The following is a 13,782-nucleotide window of genomic DNA, read 5'->3' on the forward strand; positions in this document are numbered from 1 at the left end:
AAACTTGCTGCAGTCCTCTGGCCTGAGATTACAGCATGTGCCACTACACCCAACCTTTCTCAGCATTGTTTTAATTTGCATCTCTCAAATGACCAGTGATGTTGAACACTTTTGCTTATATTTACTTGCTGTTTCTACTTGCTCATCTGAGAAGTATGTATTTATCGCAGATGCTCAAATTTGGGGGGATCTAGTGTTTTCAATTCTTTATATGTTCTAGATACTAAGCAGATGTCTGAGGAACAACTGGCTGAAATTTTTCCCACTCTGTATGTTGTCCTTTTCACTCTGTTGGTGATTTCTTTTGCTGTGCAAAAACTTTTTAATAAGATGAGATCCCAGTTTTTGATCCTTTGTAATATTTCCCATTCATTTGGGGTATGGTTCATTGGAAAAGCTCCCCAGGTAATTCTGATGTATGTGATAAAAACTACTATTACAAATCAATACATTCCACTGGCTTCTTTTTGGTTAAATATTTAAGACAAGACAAATTCCTTGAAGGCTTCTTTATAACAGGATCTAGGCATATAGCAGTGATCAAAACATACATGATCTCTACCTTCATAGAGCTTACAATCTTGAATTAGTACTACATCCAAACAGTTTTTTAAAAATTACTTAGATTCCTATTCACATCCTCATCAAAATAGAAGCCAACTAAAACCAAACATAAAAAACATATTAGCAAATCACAAAGCACTTCAAACCAACAAGATTCACTTTATTCATTCTGACTAGGCTTGAGAAGAAAAAGAGCATAAAATATTATTTAAAAAGAAAAAAAAATCAAATAGAAAATAATTTTATTATCAATAGCAAATTTGAGAAGCAAATGATGAAATAGGAAAACCTTTGAAAACATGCTTTTCTTTGCGGAGGGGTGGGGATCTTTTTGAGACAGGGTGTTGCTATGCAGTTCAAGCTGGCCTTGAGCTCAATTTGTAGCCCAGGCTGGTCTTGAACTCACAACAATCCTCCTGCCTCAGCCTCCTGAGTGCTTGAATTACAGGTATGCGCCACCACAACCAGCTTGAAAACATGAATTCTAACAACTCATATAAAATAAAAAAATCAACAGAAAAACTGGCAATAGATATGAAAAACATTCACAAAACAGGAAAAGTAAATAACAAATATGAAAATTATTAAATTGTACTCACAAAATAAACGCAAGTTTAAAACATTTATCACATTAATAAGGCTTGCAAGTATAGAAAAGGAGGCACCTTTGACACTAATGAAAAAAGGATTAGTCCTGCTCTTTTGCAAGGCAATAGGGGAATACTCAAAGCATTAAAATATGCCAATTCTGGGCCCAGCCCAACACCTCAGTGGAGGGAACCTACTTGCCCTTTGTTTTGGTTTCCTATTTTGGAGAGGGCAAAAATCTTGGCTAGGCTGGTTTGAGGAGAGACTCACGACCACCTACTGCTGCTATACCTAGGAACAGGGGAGGGACGTGGACATGGTGTTCCACATCCAGACAGCAAACAGAGAGCTACCAAACATTTTTTATACCTGATGAGCCCAGGGGGAAGGAAGTGTCCATCTCCGGGGTTATTTTGGGGGAAAGACGGCTGCGGATAGGTTATATTCTCCACACTCTATTTAACTGTACAGACCTGTTTTGGGACATGTTAGCCAAATAAAAGATGTGTGTGTGTGTATATATATATATATGTGTGTGTGTTTTTTTTAAAAAAGGTCAACTCTGAGCCAGGTATGGTGGCACAGCTATAATCCCCACACTCTGGAAGGCTGAGATAGGAAGACTGCAATCTCAGCCTGGACGGTTTAGAAACTTAGCCAGACCCTGTTTAAAATAAAAAAGGGCTGGAGATGTAGCTCAGTGTAAAGGCCCTAGGTTCAAAAGGCAACTCCGAGCTATAATTAATTATACTAATACAAATTTACCTTAAGGTAACAATGTATACAAACCCTGGTAGGTTGAGACAGGAAGATACCAACTTTGAGCTCAGACTGGCCATCTTAGTGATTTGGTGAGCTCCTCTCTTAAAAAAAATGTTTTTAAAAAGAGCTAAGGGGGCTGGGGATTTAGCTCAGCGGCAAAAGCGCCTGCCTGGCAAGCGCAAGGTCGTGAGTTCGGTTCCTGGTACCGGAGAAAAACCAAAAAAAAAAAAAAAAAAAAAAAAAAAAAAAAAAAAAGAGCTAGGGATACAGCTCAGTTGGAAGACCCCAAATTCAATCTCAAGTACGATGACAACTGATTAGATACACTATATTCATGTATAATATGAGTTAACCACTAAACAATACAGTTGTAAACTTTTGACACAAAATCTCAGAATACACTTAAACAAAAATAGTGCTACACAGAATGTCCAAAGGGGGAACATAAAAATATGCATACAGATAAGAATAAACTTTAAAATGTTAATAGTGATTTTTAACTCCTTTATGCCAAAGGCTGCAATTTTTAAATTTTTGCATGAAATTCCTATATGCTACCTAAAAAAATTCAAGTAACAAGAATTTGAAAATTTTAGGGCTGGGGATTTAGCTCAGCAGCACAGTGCCTGCCTGGCAAGCGCAAGGTCATGAGTTGGGGGTGGGGGAAGAATTTGAAAATTTTATTATGTTCCATTGTTATGTGCCATTCCAAAAATAAAACAGGCATAGAAGGATTAAGTGGTAAGACTGTGGGTAATTTGTTCCTAAAGGCTTTACCTTTTTGTTTTTTAAATAAATGACATGCCTTGACTTAACAGTATTGTTTTTCGAAAAAAGAAAAACAATAAGGAGTGAGAGGCTAAAGACATAGCTCAGTGGCAGAGCACTGGACTAGCACTGGAGAGGTCCTGTGTTTGGTTCCTCCTACAGCCAAGATAAAAACAAACAAGGACAGAAATAGCGATCATGATGACTCCTAGAAGTCAAGGGTCCTGAGTCTTCATTCCAAGTGAAGAGGCATCAGCTAGGTCACTTAATTTTTCTTAATATCCGGTTTATTGGTTATAAAATAGAAATAGGTCATTCCACATTCTAACATGTGACATTTTAGTATGTGAGTTGTTTGGAAGGGGTGATTGTGGTTTTGAGACAAGGTCTTGCTATGCAGTTCAGACTGGCTTCAAATTCACAGTGATCCTCCTGCTTTAGCCTCCTGAGTGTGGGGATTACGGGCGTACCCACCATGCCCGGCTAGTATGAGTTTTTAAGATCTCTTTCGGCTACAAAAAAGTTCTATAGCTATAACTTGCAATAAATGTGGCATTTATTCAGCCTTTAAGGACTTTTATTTGTTACATTTTTAATTTCTTTCTCTTTCAGTATAGCAAAATCTGATTTTTTGGAGTTCTGGGAATGAAACCCTGGAGGGCTCCATCACTGAGCTACATCCCCAGACATTCTGATTTTTTATTTTGAGAAAAGGTCTTCCTAAGTTATCCAGGCTGGTGTTGGGCCTGCAATCTTTCTGCCTGAACCTACCAAGTAGCTGGAATCAGGCATGTATTAACACATGTGGCAAATAAAATATTTCTTATAAATTTCATAGACTATATAATACAGATATTTCACATGGTGATGTGTTTCTCAAGTCCTAGAAGCTTAATAATTTCTAGTTTACTCACAAAGAGCAATCACCCATTCAACATAAATTTTCAAAATTTACCTAGAAGTTGGAGGAATAGGATAATGGATACCCATTTACCTTTCATCTAGATTCACCAGTTGTTTGTGCTATTTGTTTTCTCTTTATATACATAGTACTTTTTTCTTAGCTGAACTATTTGAAAATAAACTGCAGGCATATTTACTACATTTTAAACTACTTTTCATTCCACAAAAACTCAAAGAAAATGCATGAGTACTTAGCGATATGGTGTTGGGATAGGAAGGGGAAATGGCCATAAAATTGGTCAAAAATATTTTAAACTCAATGTGCTACTAAAAAAAATCTGAGACAAAAAAACTGAGAAAATCATTGACATATGTTAGCACAAAGGTTAATATTTCACTGTTAAAAGTATTTCTGAAATTTATTCTTTTTAAAATCAGGTCCCCGGGGCTGGGGATTTAGCTCAGCGGCACAGCGCCTGCCTGGCAAGCGCAAGGTCGTGAGTTCGGTTCCCGGTACCGGAGAAAAACCAAAAAAAAAAACAAAACAAAAAACAAACAAAAATAAAATAAAATAAAATAAAATCAGGCCCCCAAAATTCAAAGACCTAATCCAAAATTGGTCATCTCAGATGAATACATACTTCTCAAATAAAGAAATGCAGATAGCTAATAAATATATGAAGAATGTTCAACATCATTGGCCATTCGAGAAATGCAAATTAAAATAACACTGAGATTCCATCTCAGTCAGAAAGAATGGCTATCATTAAGAAATCAACCAATAACAAATGCTACAGAAGTTCTGGGGGAAAAGGAACCCTTCTCCACTGCTGGTGGAAGGGCAGGTTGGTGAAACCACTGTGAAAATCAATGTAGAAATTCTTCACAAAACTAGGATTAGAAGTCCCACTTAACCCAGTTATTCCCCTTCTGGGTATTTTCCCAGAAGAATTAAAAACATCATGCCACAGCGATATATGTGCACCCATGTTTATAGCTAAATCTTGGAAACAACCCAAATGCCCATCAACCTAGGAATGGATAAAAAAAGATGTGGTATTTTTATACAATGGAGTATTAGCTATAAAAAAAGATAAAGCTCAAGGCTTTTATAGGTAAAAGAATGCAACTAGAGACCATACTCATAAGTGAAATAAATCGGACCCACATGTGTAAACATCGTACTATCTCCTTAGTTGTAAGAACCTGAAAGAGTAAATAAAATCCGAAACATAAAATAGATATTATGAAAGGGAAAGAAATTGCTCAAAAGAAGGAACAACTGGGATGAGGGAAAATAGAAAAAGAAAGAAGGAAAAAAATATATATATATATATGTATATAGAAGAATAGCGGGGATAACTGTACTGCTGATGTCTAATGGTTGATTGAAAGGAACAGTTAATGCCTGTTTTTTTTTTGACCAATTTTGCATGCTTACATCTGGTAATACGAACAACTACTTTGAAGACAACAGTATGCAATATAACAACCATTGGTGAATTCCTACCATCTTGTTTAGTGAAGCTTTGTATCATTTCTAATGCTTTTTTTTTTTTTGGTCTTTTTTTTATTCTCTTTAATGGTTTGATCAATCTTGCATTCTTACATCTGGTAATCTGAGCAACTTTGTTATATATTGTTATCGTCAACAAAGTTGCTCATATACCTGGTTTTATAGCAGAACTACAGTTAACAAAAATATACGATATGCTCAACAACTGCTGAGATGAAATGTTCTCACAACAAAAAAATAAAAATTACGTGAAGTGATGGGCATGTTAATTAGTTTAACTTAATCATTCTACAATGTATCCATATATCAAAGTCAAACTGAATACAGAAATGTATATAATTTTTTATTAAAAATTTAGTGAAACAAAGGGGTCATTATCTATAAGATTCACAATTATAAACAATGTTTTCCTTCTGTAATTTCTGGTTTTTGTAAGTGCATAGTACTTATACAAATTAGAATATAATTTTTTCTATATAAAAATTATACTTAAACCTTACCTAAAATATATTTTCTACTACTTACTTTTAGTAAACTGCCACTAAATTTAAGAGATTTATTCAAAATTTAACTTAAATCTGATAAAACCAGTAGGGTTGTGTATCTCTGACCACATTTTGTAGCATAAGAAGCCAGTACAAAATGCTTAAGAACTGTATTATTTTACAAAAAAGTTAAAGTACGACCTTAAAATGTGGAGCACTAAATCTGTGCTTTACAATTTTGTTTAACAACATTTTTACTTTTCTGTGGCACTAACCTTTAGAGACAAGCGTAACTGGGCTTTCTTTTAGGCACTGTGCCTGAGTATGGGTAAATAAACACTGCAGACCTACAGCTCTACAGAGTAAAAGAACAAATATTTACCTTCTTAGCATCTGCAGAAGACCTCAACCCTTCTGGCAGGGTGTGCACTAGAGGTAAAACCGCAGCAGTGACACGCTGAAAATGGGAATCAGTAACCTGCTCCAGACGTGGTCGCTTGGATTCCAGTGAATCATGATCCACTGGGGATGGACCTGGATGAAACTGTTCATATCCAGATCTCCTTTCTTGAGGCCTAATATAATAAATAAATATATAAATACATACATACATACATACATAGTTGAAAATTTGTAACTGATATATAACACCCTAACGTCCTTAATCAGACTTTCAAATAAATGGAAAAGTTATGCTTACTTTTAGGATGAATTTCTTTTCTCTTTTCTCTTTTTTTTTCTTTCCTGATACTGGGAATCGAACTCACGACCTCGTGCTTGCCAGGCAGGTGCTGTGCCACTGAGCTAAATCCCCAGCCCCCATAGGATGAATTTCTATCCTCCTCTTCTCACCCAGAATATAGTAAGTTCAATATAATAAGTTTTATATCAATATATTTAATATATTAAACTTCTAATTCAAATTTTAAAAGCTTCTTAGGGAGTTGGGACAATATGGTTAAAAAAAATCTAGAAATGAAAGAAATAAAAGAAGACTTTGATTTGCAAAAACAAGTTACTTTGCTGCATGTGGAGGCGCATGCCCGTAATCCCAGAACATGGGAGGCTGAGGCATGTGGGTTGCCTCAAGTCTGAGCCGAGCCTGGGCTACAGTGAGTTCAAGGCCAACCTGAACTACACAGCAAGATGCTATATGTACCCCCCGCCAAAAAAAAAAAAATTACTGAAGACTATCCACAGACATTTTAAAATCCATACCATAAAATTTGAATTCAAAATAATACAAACCAAAAAAGCCACCATTTTTCAACAAATAATTAAAAACAAGCTAAAATAAACAAGCACATCTCCCTATTACTACATGAAAAGATCAATGTGAGGCTGGAGTTAGAGAAGAAATCCACTGCAGTGCCTGCCGTATCTGAGACTGGCTATAATCAGAAGCCACTTTAGGAAGAGGTTTATTATTTACAACTGGGCTACCCTGGGAATCAGGTCAGAGAATAACTGTACTTCATTCAGGGTCTCTGGGAACACCCTACCAAAGTGACTAGCTGGGGGATGGCCACAAGAAACAGGGAGAAGGGGCGGGCTAGTGGCAGATCCCCTGAGAAGTTTAAGCTGTGGTGTATAATCAGGTTGTGAAGGAGGCAAGCCCACCCTATGTGGTGAGAATTCAGGCCAGTCACATGGTTTCATGAGGGGTGCTGGGTCTGAAAGTGCAGACATTAAGTCCAATGAATTGTGCAGCCCCCATCACAGCCTACTTTCAACACAGAGCTCAGTGGTCTGTTTGCCAATGTAATCAGCAATATGCTTTGGCTTGGATTTATATAGGGAAAGGGTCCTCTGGGGCAAGGGAAGCTCCTCACAAGCTCACAGACTGCAAAGCCCACTGAAGACTGCAGTGACTGGGGTAAGTGGGTGGGGGGGCACACAAACACTAGGAGCTGCTGGAGTGAATTGCTTGGAGGCAGACAACATACCACTGACTAATCCCACACATGAGGCAAAGTGGGGCAGGACTAAGCATTCATACAGCAAAGTGGACAGGGAAACAAACTAGACCTTCATTGATTCCCTACCCTCCACCCAGATCTGATCAATTTCAGTTCCACAAGCCCTGGAAATAAACCATTCACCCAAACTTGTGAAGGAATGTTTGGGACTCATTTCTCTTCTTCTTTGCTCACTTGTTTGGTTTTGGTTTGTGGGTCTTTTTTTTTTTTTTATCTTTTGCTCTTTGTTTTCATTCTTTTTCTTATTTTTCTTTTTCTTGTTTGTCTTCTGTTTTTACCTAATTCTGTTAACTTTCTTCTATTCCTTAATTGAATTTTAATCACACCTTTCTTTCACATGTCTATTTCAAATATTACTTCCTTCATTTTCCCCTTCCTGCATCCCCATTATTATTATTATTATTATTAAGCATTAGTGATTTTTAAATATTTAGTTGACTCTATGCTATTATTGCTGAATTCTTTTCCACTGTTAGTGGTGGCATAGTTGTTGCTTTTAGTAAATATTTACTGTATACCAGTATTTGGTTTGTTCTCATGTCTATATTATTATTATAGATCTCATTCTATTGTTAAGGATGATACAGTTGTATCTATTCTTAGTTCTTAAGGTATGTCAATTACCAGTTAGTCTTTGACTCTATTATTACTGCAGATTTCTACTGCTAATGGTGGCATAGTTGTTATTTTTAATTGGTTTTTACTGCATGCCAACATCTGGACTTGTCATTTTGTACCTAAAGTGCAAAAACAACAGAAAAATGCAAATGCAAGGTACCAATATGTCCCCAAGACCTTTAGCTCTCCAAAAGTTCATCTCACATACACAGAAATAAAGCAAGATATAGGGGCAAAGAACTCAAAAACAAAATGGTTAAAATGTTTGAAGAAATAGAAAGAAACAAGCAAATGAATAAGATGTTTAACAAGCTCAAGAGGATTTAATTAAACAGATAAAATATTTCACCAATAAAATATTCAATGAGCTTAAAAAGAAACAATAACTGAGTTAGGCAAGACAATACAACAACACGTGAATGACCACTTCGGAACAGAACTAGAAAGTATGAAAGAAAACAAGAAGAGATATATGATACAAAAAATTCAGTGGAAAGCCTTGGTAACAGACTTGAGCGATGTGAAGACAGTGTCAGAAATAGAAGACAAAGTATATGTACTAAATCATGAACTTAGTAATACCTTAAAATGACAATACAAGCTGGATTCAACAGCTGCTAGATGACTCAAAAAAAATCTCAAAATTACAGGAATAAATGAAAAATCAGAAGACAACTCAACAGGAATAAAAAATTTATTCACTGAAATTACAGCAAAAGTTTTTCCAAACCTAGGGAAAGAATTCACTAATCAAGTACAAGAGGCATATAGAACCCTAAATAATCACAATCAGAGAAGAACTTCTCCATGACCCATCATAATCAAAATCCTAGAAATTCAAAAGAATATTAAAAGCTATTAAAGAAAAACAGCAAATAACCTAAAAGATAAGCCCATAAGAGTAACTGAGGATCTCTCAACACAAACATTAAAAGCGAAGAGAGACAAAGTTTTTCAATCTCTAAGAGAAAACAATTGTTAAACCCAACTTTTATACCCTGAAAAACTAACCTTCAAAACTGACAGAGAAGCAAAGACTTTCCATGACAAAGAAATACTAAAGAAATACATGACCACTAAGCCAGAGTTGTAGAAAAGAAGGGAGCTGAGTATGCTGGTGCACGCCTATAATTACAGCGCTCAGGAGGCTGAGCCGAGAGGATCACTGCAAGTTTGAAGCCAGCCTGGGCTAAACAGTGAGTTCAAGGCCAGCCTGGACTATGTAGCAAGGCCTTGTTTCAAAAGAAAAAGAAACAAATGCAAAAACTTAAGGGAATCTTAGGCCAGAAGCACCAAAAAGCCCAAAGGAAAGCACTATATATCTAACAGGGAGAATGAACAAAAGGAAAACAAAAAATAAAGGAATCAGCACTCCCAAAATAATAAAATGACAGGATTCAATAAACACCTTACAATAATAACTTTCAATGCCAAAGGTCTCAACTCCCAAATCAGAAGGCATAGACTGGCAGGCTGATTTAAAAAAAATGCTCAAGGAATGTTGGCTCATGCTTGCAGTCCTGTACTCAGAAGGCTGAGGCAGGAAGACTACATCGTTTGAGGCCAGCTTGGACTACATAGTGAGTTCAGGCCAGCTTGGACGACATGGTGAGATCTTGTCTCAAAAATGAAAACAAAGGATTAGCAAAATGAATCCAGGAACATATAAAAAAGACAATATAACTAAATGGGGTTTATTCCCTAGCTTGCGAGGTTGGTTTAACAACCACAAATCTATCAATATGAGATATCATATTAAGATAAATAAAGACAAATGATCATTTCAGTTAACGTGGAAAGAGCATTTAACAAAGTCCAATATCGTTTCTTTAATAACCAAAGCAAGGGCCAGGGATATAGCTCAGCAGCATAAGCACCTGCCTGGCAAGCGCAAGGTCCTGAGTTTGATTTCCGGTACCAAAAAAAAAAAAAGCATTATTTGTGGGGGCTGGGGATATAGCTCAGTGGCACAAGCGCCTGCCTGGCAAGCACAAGGTCCTGAATTTGATCCCCGGGACCACAAAAAAAAACAAAGCAAACCAAACCAAAACGCTCTTAGGCTAAGGACGCACCTCAGTAGGAGGGCACCTGCCTAGCCTGTGCAAGGTCCTGGTTTTGATCCCAGCATTACACACACGCGTGCGGGCGCGCGCATGCGCATACACAATCAAACAAAAAACCTCAGTAATATAAAAAGAAAGCTCCTCAACATAATTAAGGTCATTTATGAAAATCTCACAGGTAACAAGATAAAGCGGAAAGATGACAGCTTGTCCACTTAAGATCCAAGACAAAGCAATGACACTTCTGTAACACTACTACAAGTACTGTAGCAAGAACAATCACTGGGTGTGGTGACATACACCTGTAATCTCAGCATTCAGGAGACTGAGGCAGGGACGGGGCAGGGAACCTAGAGGCAACATCTGTCACCCCCTTGATCACCAGGGTTGACTGGGCTGATTTGGATGGTTAGGCAGGTGTCCCCTTCCTCCCTCACCACTCCATGTGTGACTTTTGGTGAAGCTGTGTGCTTGGTGGAAGAGGACAACCACCCTGGATAGAGAAGGAGAGCCATTTCCTTGATCACGGGTATACGAGTAGTTACATTCCCCCGTTAGAACCTCCAAACAAGCTTTTAAAGAAACTGAGGCAAGAGGATTGCAGCGAGGCTAGCCTGTACTACATAGTGAGGTCCTGTCTCCAAAAAAGGCACTCAGAAAAGACAAAACAAACAAATGTATCTAAATCAGAAAAGAAGTAAAATTATTTTTCATAATCCTGTGGGTAAACATCCCCAAAGACTCTACCAAAAAACCTTACTAGAACTAATAAATGAATTCAATAAAGTGGCAGAATACAAAAATTAGTACAGGAGCTAGGGTGTATAATTCAGTAAATGGTAGAGTGTTTGCCTAGCAAGCATGAAGCACTGGGTTTAATCCTGCCCACTGGGGGAAAAAGAAAATAAACAGGTGTGATGATGCAGACCTATAAACCCAGGTACTCAGGAAGCTGAGGCAGGAAGATCACAAGTTCATTACCTGGCTGGCTATCTTTGTGAGACTCTCTCTCAAAATAAAAAGGGATGCAGATGTAGCTCATTGGTATAGTACTTGCCTAGTATGTGCAAGGTCCTAGGTTCAACCCCCAGTATCACTAAAATAAAAAAAAAAATAAGCAGCATTCTTATACACGACAATAACCTAACTAAAACAGAAATGAAGGAAACAATCCCATTTATCTCAGCATGCAAAAAAAAAAAAAAAAAAAAAAAAATACTTGGGGCTAACTTTAATCAAGCAGGCAAAAGATCTATACACTGAAATCTATAAAATACTGATGAAAATAATTAAAAATACAACTAAATGGAAAGATACTCCATATTCATAGATAATAAGAATTAAAATGCCCATACTACCCAAAACAATATGGAAATTCAATGCAATCCCAACCAAAACCTCAGCGGCATTGTTCACAAAAAGGAAAAACCTAAAATTAAAAATGACCTTTCCTGAAAGACTTCATATAGCTACAACAAAGTTAGTGACATCATACTTCCTCACTAACAATTGTAATTCAAAGAAAGTTATAATAATCAAAACTTTATGGCCAGGCATGGTGGCACACACCATGGGAGGCTGAGGCAGAAAGATTGTAGCAAGTTTGAGGCCAGCCTGGGCTACATACTGAGACCCTGTCTTAAAAAAAAAACAAAAAACAACAAACTTTATGGTACTAGCCTAAAAGCAGACACATATACCAATGGGATAAAGTACAGTTAGCCCAGATACAAATCCAAACATAAACCAACAACTAATTTTTGTCCAGTAAACAGTGTTTCTGGTAAACCGTGAAACAATGTTTCCAGTAAACAGTGTTTGTCCCCTTTGTCAAAGATAAGGTGGCTGAGTGTGTTTAAATGTTTCTCCATCTTCTAATCTGTTCCACTGATCCTCAGGTTGGTTGGCTGGTTTCCCCCAGTACCATGCTGTTTTTATGAGCTTTATAGTACAATTTCAAGTCAGGGATTGTGATGCCCCCTGCCTCGCCTTTGTTGCCCAAAATTGCCTTTGCCATTCTAGGTCTCTTCTGGTTCCAAATGAATTTTAGGATTATTTTCTCTAGTTCTGTGAGGTATGTTAATCATATTTTGATTGGGATTGCATTAAATCTGTTAACAATTTGGAAGTATGGCCATTTTCACTGTTGGTTCTTCCTACCCAAGAGCAAGGGATATCTACATTTTCTGACATCCCCTTCCAATCTCCTTTTTCAGAGTACTATAGTTTTCAGTGTAAAGATCTTTTACTACCTTTGTTAGATTGATTCCTAAATATTTCATTTTTTTCGATGCTATTATGAAAGGGGTTAAAGGAAACAAAGTCAAATAGCAGGTTACAGAATGGAAAAAAAATCTGCAAATATATATCTGGAAAGAGATCAATATCTAAAACTTAGAATACAACTCAACAGAAAAATACAGTAACTCAATTAATAAGGGGCTAGAAAAAAATGAGTTGACACTTCTCCACAGAAGATATAAAAGCTGCCAACTGGGATATGAAAGGTGCTCAACACATCAGTAAGTATCTGGGAAATGCAAATCAAAACCACCATGACATAGCACCTCTGCCCATTAGGGTGGTTACTATTAAAATGCCAAAAGGCAACAGATACATACAGGCAAGGGTGTAGAGAAAAGGGAGCTCTCGCCTACTTGGTAGGAATGTCGATTGATACAGTTATTAAAGAAAAGAATATGGAAGTTTCTAAAGAAATTTTTAAAAAATAGGCCGGGTGTGGTGGTGCACGCCTGTAATCCCAGCACTTGGGAGTCTGAGGCAGGAGGATCATTGCAAGTTGAGCTCAAGGTCAGCCTGAATAGCATAGCAAGACCCTGTCTCAAAAACACAAAAAAAATAAAAATAGAACTACCATATGACACAGTAATCTCTCTTCTAGGCATATTCCAAAAGAAATCAAAGAGATCTACACTCCCACATTCAGGGCAGCATTATTCACAACAGCCAAGACAGGAAAACAATCTAAGTGTCTGAAACTGGTATGTGTATACATATGTACATGCATACACAAAGACATGATCTGGTCCAACATGGATGAGTCTGCCAGATATTATGTTAAGTAAAACATATCAAACACAAATAGAAAAATACTAATTCAAAAATGTACAATGGTAGAGAACAAAACAATGATGACCAGGGGCAGAGCAGGTTAGAAAATATTAATATGTACTCAGCTGACACAAAGCAGCAAATACTGCCGGGCGTGGTGGTGCACACCTGTAATCCCAGTACTCAGGAGGCCGAGGAGGATCATCTCGAGTTCAAGACCAGTCTGAGCTACAAAGTGAGCTCAAGGCCAGCCTGAACTGCATAATGAGACTCTGCCTCAAAAAGAAAAAAAAAGTAGCAAATACTTAGAAAGAATTAGGTCAAATATCTAATGTATAATCTAATGTATAGCACTACCAAGAGTAAAAAGCAATTGCAGTTGATGGCTATGTAATCTTGCTTCAGTATACTAACTATTGTTTGCCTGTATAAATCTTGTAACATCATGTTATATACTTTAAATA

General features: G+C 37.0%; 1 protein-coding gene across 1 annotated transcript in view; it reads right to left on the reverse strand.

Moving 5' to 3' along the window:
* The window catches only part of Ncor1 (nuclear receptor corepressor 1), a gene marked incomplete in the record, with an annotated part of 160,248 nt that overhangs the window by 116,168 nt on the left and 30,298 nt on the right, over positions 1 to 13,782 (reverse strand). Inside the window, 1 exon segment of the mRNA XM_013522047.1 lies at positions 5,969 to 6,161. Within this exon segment, the coding sequence (XP_013377501.1) occupies positions 5,969 to 6,161 (193 nt within the window).

This window comes from Chinchilla lanigera, unplaced genomic scaffold, assembly GCF_000276665.1.
Source record: "Chinchilla lanigera isolate Chin_1 unplaced genomic scaffold, ChiLan1.0 scaffold00066, whole genome shotgun sequence".
Lineage (NCBI taxonomy): Eukaryota > Metazoa > Chordata > Mammalia > Rodentia > Chinchillidae > Chinchilla > Chinchilla lanigera.